At 48.4% G+C, this 25544-nt stretch overlaps 1 protein-coding gene across 10 annotated transcripts in view; it reads left to right on the plus strand.

Annotated features, from left to right (window-relative positions):
* The window catches only part of mecom (MDS1 and EVI1 complex locus), a 114750-nt gene that overhangs the window by 73092 nt on the left and 16114 nt on the right, over positions 1–25544 (plus strand). For 3 of the 10 annotated variants that reach the window (XM_084674379.1, XM_084674376.1, XM_084674377.1), the window contains exons 3-7: positions 18961–19095; positions 23578–23680; positions 23783–23996; positions 24143–24290; positions 24564–24744. In XM_084674379.1, coding sequence (XP_084530505.1) covers positions 18961–19095; positions 23578–23680; positions 23783–23996; positions 24143–24290; positions 24564–24744 — 781 coding nt within the window. Of the gene's footprint in view, positions 1–16956; positions 17609–18663; positions 18765–18960; positions 19096–23577; positions 23681–23782; positions 23997–24142; positions 24291–24563; positions 24745–25544 lie in introns of those variants that run through there. The other 7 variants (XM_084674380.1, XM_084674381.1, XM_084674382.1 and 4 more) reach the window with 5 other exon arrangements.

The raw sequence follows: 25544 nt of genomic DNA on the forward strand, positions 1-25544 counted from the left end.
TCTTTCTCTCTCTGGTTTACAACCAAGATGTTTTCAGCCCTTCATTTCCAAACATGTTTGCATTGCGATTGATTGAATTATTTAGCATTGTGATTCAATACCATCTTCATTGAACTTTACTTTGACCTTCTTGTTTTACTTTGTCGTCAGATTAATTTAATTAATTTGGCTCATAACCACAATTCTAGTATTTTTGTTTAACATTACAGTAAACTATCCAGTTTCCCCTCTGCCATTACCTTAAAGAGCATGGTGTTAGTTGTTTGGTCTTTATAAAATCCCTTACAGCCGTAAAGTAGCATTTAAAAGCTACACTTTTCCTGTTGTGTTCTATTCCATAAGACACCATAAAAACAGAGCAAATGGGAAACAAAGATGGAGAGATAGGATTAGAGAGGGGGGGAGGGAGAGAGAAAAAAAGAAAGAGAGAGAGATACAGAAGGGAGGGGGAGAGAGAAAAAAAGAAAGAGAGAGGGGGGAGAGAGAGACATAGAGAGAGAGATGGGGGAAGAGAGAGGGGTAGAGAGAGAGAGAGATGGGGGAAGAGAGAGGGGGGGATAGAGAGAGAGAGGATGGCAGATCACAGGGGAGTGTCAGTGAGAAGATTCAGAGCAGCGTGAAGCAGTGTGAGATAACAGCTGAGTGAACACTTGTTGGACTGAATCGGGGCCTCACTGCTTAGTGAGTCTATAAAACACTTCTCTTTCACCCACCTCATTCTATTCATCTCCGGTGCTGGGGGTGGTGGTGCTGGGGGGCTTGGGGTGGGGGTGCTGGGGGTGGGGGTTCTGGGGGTGGGGGTGCTAGGGGTGGAGGTACTGGGGGTGGGGGTGCTGGGGGTGTTGGGGGTGGGGGTGCTGGGGGTGGAGGTGAGGTCTGGGGTCTTTGAAGAGATCATACCTGTGGGTGCAGGACTGCATTGACAGGTAGTAACCTCATGTCCTGTTTTGTAAGTGACCCTTTCTTGAGCAGCGAGGATGAACACACTGGGCTTTGTGGAGGCGTGGATCTGAGGCCTCGAAGGCAGACATGTGATGGCTGCAATGTCTTGACTCTGATGAGGTGTGACTCTTCTGCTCTGCCAGCAGGTTGGACAGAAATTCAGTCAAACAGTCAAGGATGTTTCAAGACTGTCTAGACGTGTGTGTGTGTGTGTGTGTTGTAAGATATGTCCACGTACTCCCATGTGGTTTGTCAACACGTGTCTAATGCGCTCTTATATTCGTACAGGTGTTAACTCAATACATTGATGGCATTGTTCCCTTAAATGCAACTGTCTGTTGTATCACGTGTGTCGTGTGTGTGTGTGTGTCCTGAAAGCTGTCTGTAAGCACAGTCTCAGTATGCTCTCCAGTCTCAGTATGCTCTCCAGTCTCAGTATGCTCTCCAGTCTCAGTATGCTCTCCAGTCTCAGTATGCTCTCCAGTCTGAGTATGCTCTCCAGTCTCAGTATGCTCCACAGTCTGAGTATGCTCCACAGTCTCAGTATGCTCCACAGTCTCAGTATGCTCCACAGTCTCAGTATGCTCTCCAGTCTGAGTATGCTCCACAGTCTGAGTATGCTCTCCAGTCTGAGTATGCTCCACAGTCTCAGTATGCTCTCCAGTCTCAGTATGCTCTCCAGTCTCAGTATGCTCTCCAGTCTCAGTATGCTCTCCAGTCTGAGTATGCTCTCCAGTCTCAGTATGCTCTCCAGTCTGAGTATGCTCTCCAGTCTGAGTATGCTCCACAGTCTCAGTATGCTCTCCAGTCTCAGTATGCTCTCCAGTCTCAGTATGCTCCACAGTCTGAGTATGCTCTCCAGTCTGAGTATGCTCCACAGTCTCAGTATGCTCTCCAGTCTCAGTATGCTCCACAGTCTGAGTATGCTCTCCAGTCTGAGTATGCTCCACAGTCTCAGTATGCTCCACAGTCTCAGTATGCTCTCCAGTCTCAGTATGCTCTCCAGTCTCAGTATGCTCTCCAGTCTGAGTATGCTCCACAGTCTCAGTATGCTCTCCAGTCTCAGTATGCTCTCCAGTCTCAGTATGCTCTCCAGTCTCAGTATGCTCTCCAGTCTGAGTATGCTCTCCAGTCTCAGTATGCTCTCCAGTCTGAGTATGCTCTCCAGTCTGAGTATGCTCCACAGTCTCAGTATGCTCTCCAGTCTCAGTATGCTCTCCAGTCTCAGTATGCTCCACAGTCTGAGTATGCTCTCCAGTCTGAGTATGCTCCACAGTCTCAGTATGCTCTCCAGTCTCAGTATGCTCCACAGTCTGAGTATGCTCTCCAGTCTGAGTATGCTCCACAGTCTCAGTATGCTCCACAGTCTCAGTATGCTCTCCAGTCTCAGTATGCTCTCCAGTCTCAGTATGCTCCACAGTCTCAGTATGCTCTCCAGTCTGAGTATGCTCTCCAGTCTCAGTATGCTCCCCAGTCTCAGTATGCTCTCCAGTCTGAGTATGCTCCACAGTCTCAGTATGCTCCACAGTCTGAGTATGCTCCACAGTCTCAGTATGCTCTCCAGTCTCAGTATGCTCTCCAGTCTCAATATGCTCTCCAGTCTCAGTATGCTCTCCAGTCTGAGTATGCTCTCCAGTCTCAGTATGCTCTCCAGTCTCAGTATGCTCCACAGTCTGAGTATGCTCTCCAGTCTCAGTATGCTCTCCAGTCTGAGTATGCTCTCCAGTCTCAATATGCTCTCCAGTCTCAGTATGCTCTCCAGTCTCAGTATGCTCTCCAGTCTGAGTATGCTCTCCAGTCTCAATATGCTCTCCAGTCTCAGTATGCTCTCCAGTCTCAGTATGCTCTCCAGTCTCAATATGCTCTCCAGTCTCAGTATGCTCTCCAGTCTCAGTATGCTCTCCAGTCTCAGTATGCTCTCCAGTCTCAGTATGCTCTCCAGTCTCAGTATGCTCTCCAGTCTCAGTATGCTCTCCAGTCTCAGTATGCTCCCCAGTGCACCAGCCTGTCAGGGCTGGGTCCTCTGCTGTGTTATGCAGATGAGGGGGAATTAGCTGGTGGGAATATCAGAAGAGACAGACACCCGTGTCACTGAGTGTCCCCAATAGAACTACTCCTGTTTCCAATTATAGCCAGCAGTGATGATAAACCGATGTGAGTGGCAGGACAATAGTACCAGGGCCGGCTGCCTGGTTCCTGGCTGGAGGCTGGGAGAGGAGGAGGAGGAGGGAGGGAGGAGGGGGAGGGAGGGAGAGAGGGTGAGGGAGGGAGGGAGGGAGGGAGGGAGGGAGGGAGGGAGGGAGGGAGGGAGGGAGGGAGGGAGGGAGGGAGGGAGGGAGGGAGGGAGGGAGGGAGGGAGGGAGGGAGGGAGGGAGGGAGGGAGGGAGGGGAGTGATGATGGTCAGTCAGGGGGAGAGTCCCAATGTGAGTGAATGAGAGAGAGAGGGACGGGGGGGATGAGGGGGGGCCTATGATGTATTTTAGGCTCATCTTCTGAGAGGATGTTGGTACATTGTCAAGAGTAGGGTGGGGTGTGTGGAGGGTGGTGGGGTGTGTGGAGGGGGGTGGGGTGTGTGGAGGGTGGTGGGGTGTGTGGAGGGGGGTGGGGTGTGTGGAGGGGGGTGGGGTGTGTGGAGGGGGGTGGGGTGTGTGGAGGGGGGTGGGGTGTGTGGAGGGGGGTGGGGTGTGTGGAGGGAGGTGGGGTGTGTGGAGGCTGGTGGGGTGTGTGGAGGGTGGTAGGGGATGGGGCTGGACTGAGGAACGTCTCCTCAAGCGCTCTCGCTCTCGCTCGCACGCACGCAGCCTGGACCGCCTCCACCGCCATCCCAACACGCAGTCAAGGATCCAGACCGGGGCAGTGCCAGGCAGGGAGGCCCTCCGGAGGCAGGCTGCTCGGCTGCAGCCAGCGGAGCTGCCCTGGCCCCCAGCCAGCTGTCAGCCATGTGATCGATGTCCTCCTTGGACGCTCCCCTGTTTGGCTGCTGCTGAAGAAAGGGGCAAATATAGACACTATACAAAGACCTAGAGGTTCATCTCAGCCATGGTGACGGACAAACGGAGAGGGAATGAGGGAGGTAATGATAGAGAGAGAGAGGGGGAGAGAGAGAGAGAGAGAGAGAGGGAGAGGGGGGGAGAGAGAGAGAGAGAGAGAGAGAGAGAGAGAGAGAGAGAGAGAGAGAGAGAGAGAGAGAGAGAGAGAGAGAGAGAGAGAGAGAGAGAGAGAGAGAGAGAGAGAGAGAGAGAGGAAGTTGTGCAAACTACAGCACGTTGATTGCTGGTCTCTTCTTTGATTCAGAAGGCAGACATGTCGTGCTGTTTTATTTCCTTTATAACTCATCCAGAAATCGCCGGCGTTGAGACAGTGCTACGTTTTAGTGATTGCAGTACTGCAGCTGCGGCCACAGGAATGTAGCCCTCTCTCTCTCATTCTCTCTCTCTCTTTCTTCCTCTCGCTGATTTTCTCTCAATTCATTAATCTTTTTTGGCACTCCATAGTCTCTCTACTTCCACATTTTCTCTGTCTTTCTCTCTCTTTTTCTCTCTTTAAAAACATTTGTATTTTAGCCTCTCTCTCTCTGTCTCTCTCTGTCTCTCTCTGTCTCTCTCTGTCTCTCTCTGTCTCTCTCTCTCTCTCTCTCTCTCTCTCTCTCTCTCTCTCTCTCTCTCTCTGTCTCTCTCTCTGTCTCTCTCTCTCTCTCCCCCCCTCTCCCTCTCTCTCTCTCTCTCTCTCTCTCTCTCTCTCTCTCTCTCTCTCTCTCTCTCTCTCTCTCTCTCTCTCCCCTAGGGGGATGAGTCTGGTTTCCTGGGAAATAACTGATTAACACTGAGGCCTTGATGCCAGGGAGGGTCTTTCTCCCCTCTCCCCCCCTTCTGTACCGCCTCATTCCCCCCACTGAGACGTGTACACAGAGCCTCTGTTTAACCACTAGGTAGTGATGAAACATGTTCAGCCCTCTGCCAGGGGGCTCGTCTGAACAGGGAGGCCAGTGTAGCAGAGAGGAGTGTAGATACTGTGTACAGCTCAATGCAGTACAGAAGATAGGGAACACACTGCAGGGACAGATAACAAACTAGAGTCTCTCTGATCCTCCCGCACGCTCTCAGCACACCGAGTTACACACACACACACACACTCAGAGTTTACGTTAGTAGCAGGTAGTGTACCCATGACAGTGTCCTACCCCTGTGATTAGACACAGAGACAAAGCAGCCAAGATCTCTCCCGATCCCCTCTATCAATGGCTGTGAGAAGCCTGCCAGCCTGGGCTGTCCTGAGGGAGCTGTCCAGGCAGAGAGGGCGTGTGGCAGAGATGAGGTCTGCTCTGCTTTGGAACTCTGACACAAGTGCTTATTGTTTCGCTCTCTGTCTGTTCAGCTCAAGTCAAGCTGAGCTGGCTGTGTGTACTTGACTTTTCACCCGGCCTCCTCCTCCTTCTCTCCTCACCTTTCCTCCTTCTCCCCTCCCCTTTCCTCCCCCTTCTTCTCTCCTCACCTCTTCTTCTGCCTCTCCTCCTCTTTCTCTCCTCACCTCTATTCCTCCTCCTTCTCTCCTCACCTCTCCTCCTCCTTCTCTCCTCACCTTTCCTCCTCCTCCTTCTCTCCTCACCTCTCCTCTCCCTCCTTCTCCCCTCACCTCTCCTTCTCCCCCTTCTCTCCTCACCTTTCCTCTCCCTCCTTCTCTCCTCACCTCTCCTCCTTCTCTCGTCACCTTTCCTCCTCCTCCTTCTCTCCTCACCTTTCCTCTCCCTCCTTCTCTCCTCACCTTTCCTCTCCCTCCTTCTCTCCTCACCTTTCCTCTCCCTCCTTCTCTCCTCACCTTTCCTCTCCCTCCTTCTCTCCTCTCCTCACCTCTCCTCCTTGTCTCCTCACATTTCCTCCTCCTCCTCCTCTCCTCACCTCTCCTCTCCCTCCTTCTCTCCTCACCTCTTCTTCTACCTCTCCTCCTCCTTCTCTCCTCACCTCTTCTCTCTCTCCTCTCCTCACCTGTCCTCCTCCTCCTTCTCTCCTCACCTCTTCTTCTGCCTCTCCTCCTCCTCCTTCTCTCCTCACCTCTCCTCTCCCTCCTTCTCTCCTCACCTCTCCTTCTCCTCCTTCTCTCCTCACCTTTCCTCTCCCTCCTTCTCTCCTCACCTTTCCTCCTCCTCCTTCTCTCCTCACCTCTCCTCTCCCTCCTTCTCTCCTCACCTCTTCTCCTACCTCTCCTCCTCCTCCTTCTCTCCTGACCTCTCCTCCTCCTCCTTCTCTCCTCACCTCTTCTTCTGCCTCTCCTCCTCCTGCTCTCCTCACCTCTACTCCTCCTCCTTCTCTCCTCACCTCTTCTTCTGCTTCTCCTCCTCCTTCTCTCCTCACCTTTCCTCCTCCTTCTCTCCTCACTTTTCCTCTCCCTCCCTCCTTCTCTCCTCACCTCTCCTCCTTCTCTCCTCACATTTCCTCCTCCTCCTCCTCTCCTCACCTCTCCTCTCCCTCCTTCTCTCCTCACCTCTTCTTCTACCTCTCCTCCTCTTCCTCTCCTCACCTCTCCTCTCCCTCCTTCTCTCCTCTCCTCTCCTCACCTCTCCTCCTCCTCCTTCTCTCCTCACCTTTTCTCCTCCTCCTTCTCTCCTCACTTCTCCTCTCCCTACGTCTCTCCTCACCTCTCCTCCTCCTCTTTCTCTTCTTACTTCTCTTCTCCCTCCTTCTCTCCTCACCTCTTCTCCTCCTCCTTCTCTCCTCACCTTTCCTCCTCCTTCTCTCCTTACCTCTTCTTCTGCCTCTCCTCCTCCTTCTCACCTCCTCCCTCCCTTCTGTGTGCTCTCGCTCCCTTTCTTCTCTCCTCACATTCTTCCACCTGTCTCCTAGCCTACAGTAATGGATCTGTCAATGCCTAGGCCTCCGCTAACCCTACCTGCCTGTCTTCTACCCCCAGAGCCACCCAGCTGGCCTGGGCCCTGGCCCTCCCTGTCCTGGTTGCTGTGTTCCTGCCCCATCTGCTGAAGCTAGAGGCTAGGACTAGGCCCCAACACACACTGCAGACTCCATCCAGTCTAAAAATACATGACGTAGCTGTTGATAAAAACAGTGGTTGTCAACAGAATGCATCAGGCCCAGTGTGCCAGTGCTAGAATGGAGGCTTAATCTGACAGTGTGGCTTTCACTTCTTGTTAGAAGTTACGATATGAGTCCACCCGGCAAACAGTTAGCGTTTTCTCATGGAAGTATGAAACTGGTGAAAGTCTATCTGTGAGAGTGTTTTTTTTGTCTCAGGTGGCTTTGATAGAACCAGTTCAGAGAAGGAAATAAGTCACTGCATGGATGAGGAAGAAACTGTCACCCTCTGGAGGAAATGAGTCTGAATCTAACGAAGAATGAGGACAGATTTTGAACCTTTTGTGGATGACTCGCCTCAGCCTCCAGACCCAGATGGAAGCCCTCCCAATACGAACCCCTCCAGGCCTCTATCAAGAGGCTGCTGGTAAAACAAAGCAAGCAGTACATCAGGGATGTGGTCCCACTCCCAAATAGCAATGTCCTTGTCTCCTCCGATCGCAGCTGGTCACTTCACATGTAGACCATCACCAGGCAAACTAGGCAGGCGGGTCTTGGCGGGTGGGCGGTGGTGGAGGGGTGGGAGGGAGGGGGTGGAGAGGGTGGAGGGGTGGGAGGGAGGGAGTGGAGAGGGTGGAGGGGTGGGAGGGAGGGAGGGGGTGGAGTGGGGTGGGAGGGGGTGGAGTGGGGGTGGGAGGGGGTGGAGTGGGGGTGGGAGGGGGTAGCCGCGTCAGGATGGAATGCAGATGAGGTGGGGGTAGTCGGGCTGGTGTTAGGGTCAGGTGAGGGGCTGGTATTGGGCCAGGTGGGGGGCTGGTGTTAGGGCTGGGTGGGGAGCTGGTGTTAAGGCCGGGTGGGGAGCTGGTGTTAGGGCTGGGTGGGGGGCTGGTGTCAGTTCTGACTGTAGAGAATATGAGTCTGAATCATGTGGTCTGCTGCTTTAAAACAATGAGGGTCTGGTCCAGCCAGCTCCCTCAGGGGCGGTGGAGAGAGACAGGGGGGAAGGAGTGTGGGGGGGGGGGGCAACGTTCTGAGAGACTGAGCCAGCTTGTGGTGCCCCCCACCAACACCACCACCACCACCGCCAAACTTAAGGGGGGGTCAAGGTAGTTAAGTACAGGCGTCCTCTCCGAAGGCCGCTGCACTCACTTCAAACAGCACATTACAGCCCTGCGCCCACAGGATATTGCAGCGTGGGCCTGGAGTGAGCGGAGGCCTGGAGGAGAGAGGCAGCTTTGTACGGGGACCATTAGAGCCTAAAGCCGTACTAATGAAGCTGTTTCCTGTACAAACGGAGTGGCTCAGGGGGAACTGCCTCTGCTTTTAATAAGCCTCCCAATCCTAGTTAAGACACTGGGCTTTATCTGAGAGGGGATACTGGGATAGAAGAACCCCCTAGAAAAGTTAATTACGCATGATTAATGGAGCGTTTTTCCTCCAATGATATCTGTGACAGCACAAAGCTGTCACAGGCTTGTCAGGCCCAATTCAAGCTGAATAAGTATTTATGTGATCACATGTGATGGGCCTCCTCCAGGCAGCGCCGGCCCTCATCAATCAAGACCTGCAGCTCGCAGTAGTGGGAAATTGGTCTATCAGCGCGGCTGCCTCCCCCCCCACCACCTCCCTCCCTCCCCATTCAATCAGGCCCGGGGCTACAATGCTTCTTTAGCTCTTACTTCTGACCAATGCAAGGGTCACGGGGGGGAAAGTAGGAGCCAGAGCCCAGCCCATCCATTACAGCTCTTGTTTCTCACAGTGGCAGCCGGACGAGAGGATTCTATTAAGAACCCCGTCTATTCAGCAGTGAGATTACACCAGGGTCCCCCCCACCCTCCCCCACCCTCCCCCACCCTCCCCTTGCCCCGACCACAGCCTCTCCCCACCCCACCCCTGCTCTCCTCCCCCTCATTGTTTTACACCTCACCAGGAGTGTTTTTTTCTCTCTCCGGCAAAGATGACAATAATCACCCTGCCGCGCAGGAGGGCTGGTCGCAGCCTGCAGCAGAATAGGAGGCCAGCCCTCTGACCTGTGTCTCGCTGCCGGAGGAGGAGGAGGAGGAGGAGGAGGAAACACACTCGCTGCCATGGGCGGCCGCGGCAACCGCCTGGCTTTGAAGTGCCGGGGATGCATTCACGCCGAGAAATCCTTTCCATTACTGTCCTCTGAATCCGCCAAAACAAACACGCGCACACGCGCGTACGTTTTATAACAGACTTGTTGGAGCTTGTCAGAGCTTACTCTGCCGCGTTATATACAACTGCGACTCGGTGACATCACTCCCCTGGTCGTCATGCCGACCTGGGGTGGACTGGAGACCAAAGCAGGACCCCTCCTCTTGTTTAAGAAGCTTGTCTATCTCCCTGCCCGAAGACACTCTTCATTTACTTAATATGTGTTAGCACTTGAGAGCGCGGGAGGGAATGCTGTGAAGGTCGTGACCCCCGTGTGAATGGATGGTAGTTTTCATGTTGAACGGAGAAAGAGAGACAGCGCTCCTGTCAAACAAACAGAAATTTAACACGTTGTCTTCTATCAGGACGTCCACTGTGTGTACATACTCTCTCTGCTTGATTATGAATAACCTTACTTCTTATAAACAAACGGAGTGAAGACATTCATCAGGGAGAGAGGGTGTGAAGAAGGTAGAATGTACAGGTCTGAGGCCAAAGGCGCTCAGTCTGAGTGCGGAGAGGGGAGGAGCAGCCGACCCAGGGTGGAGCTCTGTCCGGGGGCTGTGTTGAGCTCCACGGCAGGATGGGTTAACAGGATCGGAATGCTCCTGTCGGGGCAGCCTAATCAGGACCCACTTCCTCTAATTCAGCAGCGATGGCTCTCTCTCTCCTCCTCCTTTGTTTTAACTGGGCTCTGCTGACAGCAGTAAGGAAGCAGACTAACAGGGACATGTTGAGTGTGTGTGAACAGCAGCCAGGGAACGCGAGTGTGTGTACACCCGAAAAGTAAATATGTGTGTTAACGCTGTATGGTGGGTATTAAGTTTGTCTGTGTACATCTGTGTGAGTTAGAGTGTGTGTGTGTGTGTGTGTGTGTGTGTGTGTGTGTGTGTGTGTGTGTGTGTGTGTGTGTGTGTGAGAGAGAGAGAGAGAGAGGCAGAGAGAGAGAGAAGCAGAGAGAAAGGCAGAGAGAGAGAGGCAGAGAGAGGGGCAGAGAGAGGGGCAGAGAGAGAGAGAGAGAGAGAGAGAGAGAGAGAGAGAGAGAGAGAGAGAGAGAGAGAGAGAGAGAGAGAGAGAGATAGAGAAGGCACAGGGTTCCCACAGACATTGGAAACCTAGAAAACGTTGACCATTTCTGATTTCTGGACTTGATTACCTAGAACAGTCAAGGAAATGTGTCAAACAATGCAAAAGGTAGAGAGACAGTGAGCGTGAACAAGATATAGATGGAGAGAGAGATGATAATAACTGTCAACACTATCAAGTGTTTTCTCTATGCACTACACAGTAGTTTGATCTATACAAAAGAAAATCATTAGCTACCACACACTCATACGTAAGAAAGAACACAACAGATTACATCGAGTGCAGGTCAACCTCCCACGTTCTATTCATGAAGTTGGGTTAGGATTAGGATTAGGATCAGGGCAATTATGGCACTGACGAAAAGCAGAAGCATACACAGAAAAAATGGTGTGTCTGGTTGGTGTGTGTTTGTGTGGTGTGTGTTGTGCAGTGTGTGTCTGGTTGGTGTGTGTTGTGCAGTGTGTGTCTGTGTGGTGTGTGTTGTGCAGTGTGTGTCTGTGTGGTGTGTGGTGTGTGTTTGTGTAAATGCTGCTGTTTCTCAAACGTTTTGTTGCAGTTATGTCATCTTTTGTTTGTTTTGCTAATGTTGTGTTGTGCACCTCCGGGCCACCGTACCCTCTGGTTCATCTGATGGACATTGTTTGGTGTACATGGAGGGTTTGTTTGAAACTCTCAAGCAACACAGGGGTTGTCAGTGAAGAGCTGGTGAAAGGAAAGGCTAAACATTAGGCAATGCCCCTCCCTTTCCATCTTACCTAGGACTTTATTCTGTGTTAAATGTTCTGTGACAATGACATTTTCAAAGTGTCATAGAGATAAAGGAGTGAGAAGCAAGGGAGGGAGGGAGGGAGGGAGGGAGGGAGGGAGGGAGGGAGGGAGGGAGGGAGGGAGGGAGGGAGGGAGGGAGGGAGGGAGGGAGGGAAAGAGAGAGGGTGGGTGGGTGGGTGGGTGGGTGGGTGGGAGGGAGGGAGGGTGGGAGGGTGGGAGGGAGGGAAAGATAGAGGGTGGGTGGGTGGGTGGGTGGGAGGGAGGGGGGAGAGAGAGAGACAGAGAGAGAGAGAGAGAGAGAGAGAGAGAGAGAGAGAGAGAGAGAGAGAGAGAGAGGGAGAGAGGGTGGGTGGGTGGGAGGGAGGGTGGGTGATGGGTGGGTGTCATGCTCCTTGGTTGTGGCAGGAGGCTGGGGATGGTCTGGTCCTAGTCAAGCACTCCTCCATCACTGCAGCCCGAACACATCGATCCCCCGCACGGCCAGCAGCAGACACCACACATGATTGATCCCCAAATCAGAACCTCTCAAGGCAGCGCAGTAAAAACCATAACAACACATCATAAAATCAGATTTATCTGGCCGGGCTTCAGCTGCCGGTTAGAATATTAACCCAAAAGTGTATGACACCGGAATGATTGGTCTGGAATTGAATAAACCTTGAGTATTGATGCACATGTCTGATGACTCAATCAAGTCTGACTGCCTGAATATGCTGAGTGAGAAAGCATTATACTAAGATCGAGTCCCATGCACACACACATTGTTGGAGCAGGTCTTGGTTTGGATGGTTATGCTAGCTAGTATTCGGGTCGTGCATGTATGTTTTCGAATGGGTATGTTTTCAAAAATGTTTGAAAACATTTGTGTTTTAGCCTCTCTCCCCCACCCCCCTTCTTTCTGTGTATGAGTGTGCATGGGTTTAAATTCCAACAGGAAATTGTGTTCTAGCCACATGTACTGAGCACACTGCTCTGAAGACCAGCAGTGTGGCAGCAACTTGTCTTGTGCTCAACACAAACACAGAGTTAAATATCATCCTGGCTAACTTACAAGCCCCTTTGATGCTACTGAAAACCAGTGGAGGTTTAAATGGGAGTTGATCCATGTCTCTGCTACGAGTTAGGACGTTTCAAGACTCTTTTCAAGTTTGCTAAGGTTTAGCGCTACGGACGCAATGTCACTGATTAACATTTTATTGTGCGCCCCTTAAGTGCAGTGGGTCTCAACATAGAATGTGTCTAAACTTAAGTGAGCAGTAGTACCTGTCTTTACGTTGACGAACCGTGACGTAACACTTGTTCAATACGTTGGCTATTTTCAACTGACCATTTGTTAACTTTTTCACGGTTGTTTAAAATTAACGTATATAATGTTCTAGTTCGAAGAGGGGGTGAGTCAGAAAGGGAGGAGGAGGGAGCTTTTTGAAGTCATGAGTTTAAGTGCCCTGTATTCGAATACAAGTCCTAATGGGTCCTTCATATCCGGCAACATTAAATATTAGCTTTTCAATTTGTCACCGTATATGAAAAGCACGTTGTTGACTTCAGATGTGCCCAGCTTCAAACATGGACAGACAGCTCAATAAATGTAATGAATGTGCAACACCCGTTCCTCAGATCTGAAGTTCGTGTGTTCAGTTTAATCTTTTCTGACATAAAAAGCTCTTTTAAAGATGATACGAGCGTTTAAGAACCAATTTGTTCACCCTGTAGTGACCAACTACATGCTCTAATTACGGCGTTCTCCGGTGATAGGTTACCGGGCTCTTTACAGCGTGTCCCGATCCTATATCGCTCAGCGGAGCAAAATTATGGCTTTAAAAAAAAGGGTTAACTTTGACTTCGCTGCGACCTAATCTGACCCCGTGTCCTACATACTTTGCGGTGTGCTTTTAGGCGTTGTGGTAGAAACATGCACGTGTATCAGCCTGTAACCTACCCCTTTGTTTTAGTTTGAAAAATATCTAGCCTATAATTCAACACCCCCGCAACACGCAATTTTCAAGACAGCTCTTTGGAGAACATGCTCACGCCAATATTCTCCTAATATTCAGTGTAGGGGCCCATATTGTCAGTATAGTTCAGTGGATGGTAGGCCTAGTTGAATATACAGCTAGGCCTGTATCAAACTGTGGGCTAATGTTAAAATATGCATCCTCACCTTGGTCTAGTTTAGGCTACATTTTCTGAATCCAGGTCATGTTTTGTAGTGTAATTTTCTTTTTGTTCCAGTCACGTCCAGTCACTCCAGCTGTCAAATAGTTACCTTTGCACATGTCCGAAAACAATACATCTCATTCACTCATTTCTCTTGCGAGATTCAAATCTCACTCCAACTCTGATAAAGCAGTATTGCCTACATTGTGATTTAGTCAATCTCTTTGCAAAGATAAATAGCCTACGTGTGTGTAAAACGAAGCTGTCAAACTCAAAGTAATGTTGTTAAAATGGGGGTAAACGTTGAAGTAGCTAACTTAGAAAAGTCTTTTTTTTTTTTTACAACGTGCTTCTTCTATGGTATAGTCTCCTGGCATGTGAGTCGTCCGTCTGTAATGTGGACCTCACAGGCCTGTCAATGCAGTAGGCTACTGGGGGGGCTTAAGTCAGAGCAGACACTGCCAGAATGATTGGGTAAACACGAGAAGCCCACTCCTCAAAGAACATCGAATTTGTAGGAAATCATCCCTGTCCCGGAATGCCTGGCTGACCCCGCCAAATGAAAATAATCCAAAGTAATTAGAAGTGAGCTGGTCTGGTCCGGAGAGCCCCGGGCAGCAGGGTAAACATGGCGGGCGCGCTGCGTCGCTTGCAGGGGCCGGGCGGAGCCAGGGGGCCGCTGACCTTGTCCACATAAAGCTGTGATTTATGAAGTGCAGGGCACAGCAGCGGGGCTTCTGTCCTCTCCTGGAGTACCAAATTACTGAGGTGGAGATTAACACGCGCTCACAACGGGCCTACTTCCAGACCAAGGAAATTTTTTATTTACATTTTTCCCCTTTCATTTCCTCTGCTCTCTTTTAATGGTAATTGGCCCGTAAGGAGACTCCCTTAAAACGGGACTTTCTAAAGAGGCAACTCCGGGATAACTTATTGTTCTTCAACGTCACATTTTAGGAATGTATTAATTCAAAGGATATCATTATAATATTCTTAACCATAAAATGCGTTATTTTTAGTGTAGTTGAAGTAGTAGCCTAGTAGTATTAGTATTTATATAAGTATTATTATAATCATTATGATTATTGTCATCACATGTTTTAACACGTGCGTTTATGTCGGCCAGTAATAATATTATAACCTTGCAATGATAAAATATTTTTTGTAATAGGCTATTTGTTTTATTTCGCCTTTTATAAAACTACGAATGTTTTAACGAATTTCTGTGATGACATAATTTATGTTCCTACTGCTTTTTAAATTTAGATATAGTTTCTAAATTCGTTTTTTTTGCCTCTAGATTGGATCCCCCCATTCACTCAAATAAATAGAATAGGAGAATCTGAGACTCATGATTGAGGGAGACTTACCGCAGCTTTTCGCTGGTGTCAATGGGAGGTCTCTATATGAATGGTGAAACTATTTCATGTGGACTTGGCTGCGATATTTTCTTTTTCTTCTTTTTTTTCCTAAAGGATGTGCTGGAATGCACAGTGTTTCTGTTAGCGGCGCTGCAGCCTGCTCCTCCGTGTGAAGGGCGCAGCTTGCAGGTTCTGGCGGAGTCAGTCTCAACCACCCGGGACTGCCCTTCGGCATGCAACACGGACTTACAAGTGGGCTAGGCTATAGGCTATAAAAGCAACTTTTACCTCAGATGAACAATAAACTTTCTTCTAAATAATAAGAAAGCAATTAGGCTACCGCTATTTTATTTTAAAGCTGCACGGGAAGCTTAAATTTTTTTTTTTAACTAATAGTTTTGTTTTCATAATGGTTTTCCGATTTCAAACTAAATCGCCAAGTAAACATATGACACTTAATGCAATAAAGGCATGAAATCATTTCCACAACACTTTAAAGTCTTTGGAGAAATACATTATCTGGAAGTAACAGATTTTAAAGCAAAACCCAAATGAAATTATGCGTGTTATAAAACAGAAGAAATCAATAGGCTACCCTCTAGCAGTTGGTTTGTAATCTGTTGATAAACAGCTATCTCACAGTAGTCTATTTAGTGTGTCTAAATTATGACACAGCCTATAGTTGTGAGTTTGGATCCGATAAAGCAGAACTATTTAATATATTTGCCTGTCACAATGGCACTACAATGGTTCATACAATTAACGTAGTGTGTTTTAAATTCACTCATAACAAAAGAACACACTTTCTAAATGCACTTGCATCTTTCTTTCCTTTTAGATCCAATAGTTTTACTATAGGTCGTTCTGAAGATTATAGTCAGCGTACAACTAAATCTTTCATGTCCCATCTATTGATATAGCTAGGCTATTTGACGCCTTAATGTAGACGATGTTGTGTGCTGCAATTCCGCGGACGAGTACGCAATGACCCCCATCTCAATAACCGGGCGTTTCTGCGCTTGACTGATGCGCTTTTCTCTAGAGAGCCTTCTGCACACAGTCTGGGAAATCCATTGAGCATACAAGCCGCTCAACCGGAAACAAACATCTATTCATGAGCACACTGTACTAAATTCTCTACTTAGCCTAGTAAAACATTTAGTCTATTACGATATTATATTTGGAATATTAAAGTAAGCCTAATAATTCAAGAAACTTATTCAGTTCAGAACGCCATCTCCTGACAGAGAGTAGTATGACAGTGTCGTTGTCTACGCCGCCCGGCCCTAAAACTTCTACCCCCAATTTACCCCGGGCCGGGTAGTGATACCACAGAACGGTTGTTTATTCACTAACGTTTCCTCCTTTTCACTGAGAGCACGCGGGTCTATCAGAAGGCTCCATCGTACCCGGAGAAGGCAGGCAATTACTTTCCCAGATTACTTGTATTTAATACACAATGCATCATAAAACAAATCCCTCACCCTGACAGGAAGAAAATAGAACAGCTCATATAGCTCGAGCTTTCCCAATTTATGGCTAAATTAAAAAGGGGTCCAACAATGGACAAGTCGAGGAAAGGCAGGAAATCAATGACCGGCGGACCGGGGTTTCATTTCGGTTCTCAAGGAGCGCCGACGGTGGGAATCTCTGGCAATGTCCATCTTATTTACACACAATTTTTCCTGTACTTCCTGAATATTTGCTCTGCGATTTAATACAACAATGGACGTTAGACTATCTGGGATGGAAGGTCAATGTCACAGAAAGTGGCCAGTGTGACCCAGAGTATCCATCATCCTCTCCCTTGCCCCTGCATGCAGTGAAACATTCCCATTTATATACTATTGCTCACAAGTAAGGCCAATTAGCATTTTAGTTTTACCAGACATAACTGACTAATTTTAAAACGGTTATATGCGTGTTAGTGGTTATTATTTGCAACATTTAAAAGTCTGGGAGAGAACGGCTAATCAGGGAACATAATAGAGCCTATATTAGGCTCTATTATGTATTCAGCATTACAGAGGGTCTCCGTCTAGTGTCCTAGCTCCGGCCGCTGGGTGACCCGTACAGTGGGGGCTAATGTCTGGTCTCGAAAGGCAGGTGCTACAGACACTTGAGAATGTCACTTATAGGCAGTTATTGTTACAGCGTGGCGTTTGCCTGGAAAAAAAAGTTCTATTTAGCCTATGCATTTCAATTTGTCTAAATATTTACTCCCATTATTATTTAGAGAATCGCCGCCATGAATCACTGAACAGGGCTTAGTGCACTTGGTGGGCTGTGCGCCTCTACAGCCTCGTGCAGGAGAGCGAGGGAAATGTGGATGATTGCTTGATTATTCGGTGGTCTCATTAAAGCTTGTAAATTTAGGTTAATGTTTATGCAGCCTAGACAAACTCCGAAAAGCCCATCACGACCTCCCAGTGACCTCTCCTCTCGACCTGGCCTCTGTCCCATCCCATAACATTTGGGCTACTGCGAAGAGTGGTGCTTCCGACCGCGGACAGGCGAGATACTTCGTTGTGCATTGCTCTCAATGGATGGGCGAGCAAGATCCTCTTTAAGAGACAGTCCGTGAAACAGAAACACACACACATCACACAGCACTGGACGCGCAAGTAGGTGGGCGATCCTTCGATCTCACTATCACGCGCTGGGGGAAGAAAAGAGACAAGTTTAATCGTCGCGCGCTCTGTCATGGGATACCTGGGAGCTTTGGAAACTTGCAGAGAAGAGCGGACGAGTTCGCTCACGAGCTGAAGTTGGACCAAGTTGTTGTTCCGAGGGATTTCGGAGGTGTCTAAATGATATGTGAGAAAGTGCGCGGAGCAAACGTCTGGTACTTTATGTGGAAGGGAGATACAACACCGTGATAGCCTTCGTAGTTTTTCCAACAATGGTATTCTCAAGAACACTGGGCACGAGCACACATGGACCAGAACTAAAGCGTGATTACATTTTCATTTATTTGTGAACGTTTCAAATGTTCGTAGACCAACTAAGCGGACTAAAAATAAAATCAAAATCCATCACAACTTAATAGAGGTTTTCGGATCGCATCTTCCGCGTGCTGCAAGGGAGTTTCTACGGTAAGCCAAAACGGACGTATATTGTATTTTATGTAATTCATTGCATTATAAATTGATTACTATAATTTATCGTGTTGTAAACCTCAGGTTTAAAAAAAACGCAGTCAAAGTCTCAAGTTCTTTCTCGACACGACGCACACCCACGTAAATATTTATTCAGGAGTAGCCTATACAAACTTAGACTATTGAGACCTTAACTGATTTTTGGTATCACAAGAGAACAACCGCGTCCTCAGAACTTAGGCTATCAGTTGCCGCGCTTTACACATTTAGTCTAAATAACAATATGTTTAATGTATGAACAGATGGTATTGTACTTTTGAATCAAATTGAACATTTCGACAAAAAAAAAAATATATATATATTAATTTGTACAATTTAACGTATGATTAAATTTGACAAATTGGTCCCTTAATTTTCCTTATTAATTGTCGGCCTATTGATTAATAAAATACATCGAATTATTTGACTTGGATTAATGCCATGGCGTACACATTATTTGTTTTATCTATATTCGTTTTATAAAAAATAGAAGATTAAAATTATAATTATATGTCCATAAAAATGTTGTGCAACTGTTACTGTTTTTACTCTTTGGTGTATTATATCACACGATAGCAAAATGCATGATCTAGTCTGGTTTCCCTGCTACTTAATGACAGTCAGACGTATTTAGTCTCGTGAGAAGAATTGTCTCAAGAAAGAGGCCCTTGAAATGTCAATGTTTCAGCGGCCCACACCGCCACCACAGGTAAAATGTGTTTGCCTTGTGCTGAGGCATTGTATGAAATACTTCACAGACAACTTCAGAATTATATCAGTCTGTTTTAAATTAAAATGGGACATCAAAATGAAATCACCCTCTTGTCAAGAATATTTGAACGAACAAAACTGACATTGGCCGGGTTTCCCAGATTTGTTAAGAAGCTCTTAACGCTAAGAGCTTCTTAGGAACGTTCTAAGAGCGTTCTACAACACTCTTAGAACGTACAACACTCTTAGAACGTTCCTAAGAGAAAGCCATTGTCTGTTGTGTTTGTATCCTTGATCAAATTAAGACATTCTTCTACACTTCTGGACCACAGATTGTTTTGTTTTTTTGAGTTTGAGCTTAAAACATTTAGTTAATGATGCAAAGCAATGTCACCATACCATGGTAAACTACATTACTATTTAGAAAATGACATCATGAAGTGGTTAGTTGTTTTTTGTTGTGAGCGTTAAGCTGCAAGGAGATTCAAAGCAACTCCCCTTGGTTCTCCATGGGAGGTTAGTGGTTAGCAAATGTGGGCACAGTAACCTATGCTGATAGAGATGTGACCCTTGCTTTCTCTGTCTTCATCTCTCTCCAGATCTTGGACGGGTCGGGCCGTGTCAAGTTTAGCCTGGATGCCAGCGAACCTCAAGTGGGGAGCTGGCTGAAGCACGTCCAGTTCGCTCCTGCTACCCAGCAGCCCAACCTGAGCGCGTGTCAGGTAGACGACCAGGTACGTGGGGACAACAGGCTGACCAGAGCACCTCAGCACTTGAGCACCTGAGCCTTACCTCATCTCCTATCTTCCACAGAGTGTGAGGGTGTTATTGTGATCTAACTCAGATATGCCGTGCAGGGCCACCCTGAGTTCACTGCTTGCTTCTCTATCAGTGTGTTGTGTTTATGGATGTTTGTGCGTTGGTATGTGTGTGGAGGACCACACGGCCAGATCACACACGGCTGGCAGTCTGATCGTTCTGCACACTTCACACACGCTGGCACTGTAAACTGGCAGGTATGACAGGAATGCCCGAACCCTATTCTCCTCTCCAGTACTAGAGAGATCTGCCTCCACACACATGTGGGTCGTCACATCTCATGTGGTGGTGGCTTGGGTTTGATGCTGGATGTTGTGTAGATCACTAGTTCAGTCCAGAGACATATGGATTGAGACCATGTGAGAGGAGTAAATTTAATCTCACGCTTAAGTTTAGCTTCAGGTAGATATCTAAAATCTCTCTCATCTGAAGATATCAATATCGAGTCAAATATTTAACATTTAGGAGACAACAAAATAACATGAATAGACTGACTCACAGTTGTATAAAAAGTGTGTTAGTTGTTTCTTCCTGTTGGTTCCTGAATCCTCATCCTGAGTCCAGTGTTACTGTAGACTCCACAGTGTGCAGGCTTGTTTCTGTTGTCAGTGAAGCATCATCAGCCCTTATGTTGTAAACTGTAGCAGTACCCACCCTTTCAGCCTAGCAGCACTGTGGGGCAAGCCTGCTTGTCATCATAGAGGTTCTGCTCCAGTGGTTCTGTAAGGTGTTGGTGGGTCACAGACGTGCCTGTGATGAGGGGATTGTTAAATATCACACACTGTCACAACACAGTACAATGTGCTTTCTTAATGCTTTCCGGACACCCCTCGTGTTTTCAAAAACACGGTGTGCTACAATGGCTGGCCTTTGCTTTAATTCAATACTTGATGGGGATGTCTTGAAAACCTCCTGCAATGTCTGTCTCGGTGTGTTGATGTATACACATGGGTGAGGTGTGTGTGTGCGTCAGAGAGAAAGAGTGTAGACATTTATGCAGGCACTGAATGTGATTATATTATGTGCTGGTAGTGCGGTCTTATGTGTGAAGGGAACAGTTCAGAGGTAGAGCATTTGACCACAAACCAAGAGGTCCCAAGTTCAAATTCCCCTCCTGTATTTTGCCAGTCAAGTTCATGCTAAATGATCATTTTATCATCTGATTTCAACAGACTTTGCACACAAAAGAAGTTGACTCAGAAAACAGCCTGTAAACATATGTGTACGCAATTAATCCCTAATTGACTAAATAAACTGGGTTTAATCAGGGTTTTTCTGACTTAGTTCTGTTTATCATACAACTTAATGACAACTCCATAGAAGGTGATAGGAGAGGAGGAGCGAGGTGGTAGGAGAGGAGGAGCGAGGTGGTGAGAGAGGAGAAAGAGCTACGAGCAGGAGAGGAGAGGAGAGGAGAGGAGAGAGAGGGTTTGCTGTTTTCAGAACACTAAGGTACATCTCTAACAGCTGAGTGGTCTGTTTGTCCTAACCTGATGCATTATTCTGGCTTGTCAAAGGCAGGGTTTTATATGGGCGTTTGTAACTTTTGGTGAGAGTTCTCCAAAAAAATGTGACAATAGATATTACAGTAAGGTGGATTCTGATTTGGTCAAGCGATGCTCTTAATAATGTAATAATTAAAGTATTAGAACCGTGATAGTAAATGTTTCATAACTGAATTCTTCAGGGGTGCATTGCCCTCGAGATAATAAAGGAAATACAGTTAGTCTACTTCAACTATGCCTTTCTACCTCTGTCAGAATATTCAATTGTGATATAGTATTAAGTCAATTTAGTCATATTTATATGATGTGACCAAGATCTAAAATATTGAATAAGAGTGTGGATGGATATGAGTGTTAATCTCATTAGTAAAATGGATTCTCTGTCAGCCAGGAGAGATGCAGGTGGTATACTATAAGCATAGTGCTTTAAAGGTTGGGGCTACGTGCTCGAGACAAACTGTGCTGTAGTTTAGGACCAGCCTACCTGTCCTGTAGTGTAGACCAGCCTACCTGTCCTTTAGTGTAGACCAGCCTACCTGTCCTGTAGTGTAGACCAGCCTACCTGTCCTGTAGTGTAGACCAGCCTACCTGTCCTGTAGTGTAGGACCAGCCTACCTGTCCTGTAGTGTAGGACCAGCCTACCTGTCCTGTAGTGTAGACCAGCCTACCTGTCCTTTAGTGTAGACCAGCCTACCTGTCCTGTAGTGTAGACCAGCCTACCTGTCCTGTAGTGTAGACCAGCCTACCTGTCCTGTAGTGTAGGACCAGCCTACCTGTCCTGTAGTGTAGGACCAGCCTACCTGTCCTGTAGTGTAGGACCAGCCTACCTGTCCTGTAGTGTAAGACCAGCCTACCTGTCCTGTAGTGTAGGACCAGCCTACCTGTCCTGTGCTGAACAGCAGAAGGGGCAGCATTCATATTGCTAGAAGGTTTTACCTTTACAGAGCGAAAGGAAAGGCAAACCTACACGTTGACCTTTTGGAGTACTTGAGGAAACAGGACTCTTTGTACGCTCTATTTACATTTACATTTACATTCTCTCTACAGCTCTGTTGATTGATGATGCCAGGGTAACCAACATCTAAGATAATAACCTCTGATACGTTTGTGTTTCTGGGCTTTCATAGCGAGCGTGAGGAGGAAGGGAACCGGCAGGAGAGCACCTGTCTATATGTTAGCCCTGTATCTAGAGGAACAACCTGTCTATATGTTAGCCCTGTATCTAGAGGAACAACCTGTCTATATGTTAGCCCTGTATCTAGAGGAACAACCTGTCTATATGTTAGCCCTGTATCTAGAGGAACAACCTGTCTATATGTTAGCCCTGTATCTCGAGGAACAACCTGTCTATATGTTAGCCCTGTATCTAGAGGAACAACCTGTCTATATGTTAGCCCTGTATCTAGAGGAACAACCTGTCTATATGTTAGTCCTGTTTCTAGAGGAACAACCTGTCTATATGTTAGCCCTGTATCTAGAGGAACAACCTGTCTATATGTTAGCCCTGTATCTCGAGGAACAACCTGTCTATATGTTAGCCCTGTATCTAGAGGAACAACCTGTCTATATGTTAGCCCTGTATCTAGAGGAACAACCTGTCTATATGTTAGCCCTGTTTCTCGAGGAACAACCTGTCTATATGTTAGCCCTGTATCTAGAGGAACAACCTGTCTATATGTTAGCCCTGTATCTAGAGGAACAACCTGTCTATATGTTAGCCCTGTATCTAGAGGAACAACCTGTCTATATGTTAGCCCTGTATCTAGAGGAACAACCTGTCTATATGTTAGCCCTGTATCTCGAGGAACAACCTGTGTATATGTTAGCCCTGTATCTAGAGGAACAACCTGTCTATATGTTAGCCCTGTATCTAGAGGATAAGAGCAGGTAATAAATAAGGAACCCTAGAGATGGGGAACGTCTAGGCTGTGTGTTCACATGGAGCTGACCTCCAGGTGAGACTGGAAGTAGGAACCCAGACCTCCTGCTCATGTCTCCAGCCTGGCTCCCTGCGTGTCTCTCTCTCACCGCCACCACAGAGCTGGATCAGTGTGAACCCACGCTGACCTCGGATCTGTGACCCTCCTCGTGCTCCCCACAGACCTGCAGCACTCGTCCGTTTGAACTTGCATTTTATTGTCTCCAACTCAACAGAATGATGTTGATGTGTTGGCTGCTGGCCTGGTCTGAGAGCCATGGAGCAGACATGCAGGAAGCCAGTGGGAACTGGGCTGGGGGGGGCTGGGGGCGGGGGTGGAGGGGGGTGGGGGGGGGCTGGGGGGGGGGTGGAGGGAGGTGGAGGGGGGTGGGGGGGGTGGAGGGAGGTGGAGGGGGGTGGAGGGGGGTGGATGGGGGTGGAGGGAGGTGGAGGGGGGTGGAGGGAGGTGGATGGGGGTGGAGGGAGGTGGAGGGGGGTGGGGGGGGTGGAGGGAGGTGGAGGGGGGTGGAGGGGGGTGGATGGGGGTGGAGGGAGGTGGAGGGGGGTGGAGGGAGGTGGATGGGGGTGGAGGGAGGTGGAGGGGGGTGGAGGGGGGTGGAGGGGCTGGGGGGGGGGGTGGAGGGGGGTGGAGGGAGGTGGAGGGAGGTGGAGGGGGGTCTTGCGCTGCCCCTCTCTTCCCTACATTCTCTCCCTGAACAATGGGGCCCAGACCGGACCCCGTGTGACCAGACCTGGTCAGCACCTCCCTGGTGCGCTGGGGAACTTGAGGCAAAGTTTGTTTACTTATCTATGTTCCCTGAAGGTTTTTTTTTTGTCTTGGAAGAGGTCGGAAATATATGATGTTCGTCAACAAGGTTTCGTTTTCGAGGACGTTTCTCGTTTTCTACGTGCAGGTTAACATGATGCGTGTGTGTTGATATGTCTGTGTACGTGTGTGTGTGTTTGTTTGCCAGATTTTTTACACGGCAATCAGAGAGATCCACCCAGGAGAAGAGTTACTGCAGTTCATGAAGGCAGAGGAATATCTATGTGACAACATGGCCCCTGACATAGACGGTCAGTTAACAGACACACACCCACACACCAACACACACACACACCCACACACACACCACTATGTACACGCATGCTAACTCTGGGCCCGTCTGCTGTCCTCAGAGGAGAGGCAGTACCAGTGTGAGGATTGCGAGCAGCACTTTGACTCTCAGTCGGAGCTGCAGGAGCACCAGAAGAGCCCTTGCGGCACGCCCCCCTCCTCCTTCCTGCAGGGCGACAGCGACTTGGAGGCCCCTGAGGACCAGGACTACCCCAGCCTGGCCCACGGCCTGCAGGAATGCAAGGAGTGCGAGCAGGTGTTCCCCGACTCCCAGAGGTAAGAGGCGACGCACACCTGCACCGCTTCCTACCTTTTTTGGGGGACGAGATTGTTTGTGTCCAAGTTGGGTGGAGGGTCTTTACAGGACCCGTGTTAGGGACGTGTTTCTGCCCTCCGCTCAGACCCTCACCTTGTGTCTGCAGCCTGGAAGCTCATGCTCTGTCACACTCAGAAGAGAGGGAGTACAAATGTGACCAGTGTCCCAAGGCCTTTAACTGGAAATCCAACCTGATTCGTCATCAAATGTCACATGACAGCGGCAAACACTACGAATGTGAGAACTGCTCCAAGGTAATGTGATAACCTTTTACGGAGAATACTGGACATTTGCTTCTTTTGTACAGATGTTCTTTTTATTGATTGAATAAGGTGGTAGTGTGTATGTTCAGTTCTGCTGTAGAGTATGTGTGTGTGTGTGTGTGTGTGTGTGTGCACGTTCAGGTGATCCATAAGTCTTGTGTGTGTGTGTGGACGTTCAAGTCTTCCGTACGTTTCTCGTGCGTGTGTGTGTGTGTCGAGGTCTCCTGAAGGTAACTCGTGCGTGTGTGTGCGTGTCCCTCCCAGCAGGTGTTCACTGACCCCAGCAACCTGCAGAGGCACATCCGCTCCCAGCACGTTGGGGCGCGGGCTCACGCCTGCCCAGACTGTGGCAAGACCTTCGCCACGTCCTCGGGCCTCAAGCAGCACAAGCACATCCACAGCAGCGTCAAGCCCTTCATATGTAAGTCACTAAGACCCTTCATATGTAAGTCTGCACGCCTTTTTCCATCTTCTTTTAGACAGCAAAGCCCCCCCCCCCCTTTAGTGCTGCCATCTCACTGTGTTAAAGTATTCTGCACCATTGCGTTTGTTCTCAGTAATATGTAGTATTCAAAGTCATGAATGTCGAAATGATTAACTTTGATATGATTTGGGGGGAATAATGTCATTATTTATTCATAATATTGAATTATAGAGCAATTGTGAATTATATTTTGTAAATGCACAAATTAAAATGCTTATTTTGCTGGAATGCCTTCCAATGTTCTGCCATGATTCAGTTGAACAAAAACGTAACATTTTTGGGTTTCACAGGAATAATACCGTAGGCATATGTTATGCAGTCAAAGCCTAAGAAACAGCATTTCTCATGTTGAGTTGAGTACCGACAATAGTTATACACTCTGTATAACTAACAGATGCGATGATGGAGTAGGCTAATCCTACACTTGACCTCACACTGTAAGGATGACCTTGCCTCTGGCCTGTCTCTTTGACCTGTTGGGCCAGGCTTGACCTCCAGCCTGCTACCTTGACCCACTCCCCCAGTCTGTAAACACCCTGGGGTAGTACACTTTATCTGCTTAGTGACCTGTAACCTTAAACCCCTGTTCTTACCCTGCAGCAGCTTGACCCCCTGTCTCTGACCCCAGGCTGTGACCCCCCCCCCTCCCCCCCCCCCCACACACACACACACACACAGGCCAGAGTGGCTGATTCCTACAGCAGGCCCCCATGTCCCCTGCCCCCCCCCCCCCACACATGCACCATTCCAGATAAATAGCT

This window comes from Hypomesus nipponensis, chromosome 15 (genome assembly GCF_054491055.1).
Source record: "Hypomesus nipponensis isolate SF chromosome 15, ASM5449105v1, whole genome shotgun sequence".
In the NCBI taxonomy this organism is placed as follows: Eukaryota; Metazoa; Chordata; class Actinopteri; order Osmeriformes; family Osmeridae; genus Hypomesus; species Hypomesus nipponensis.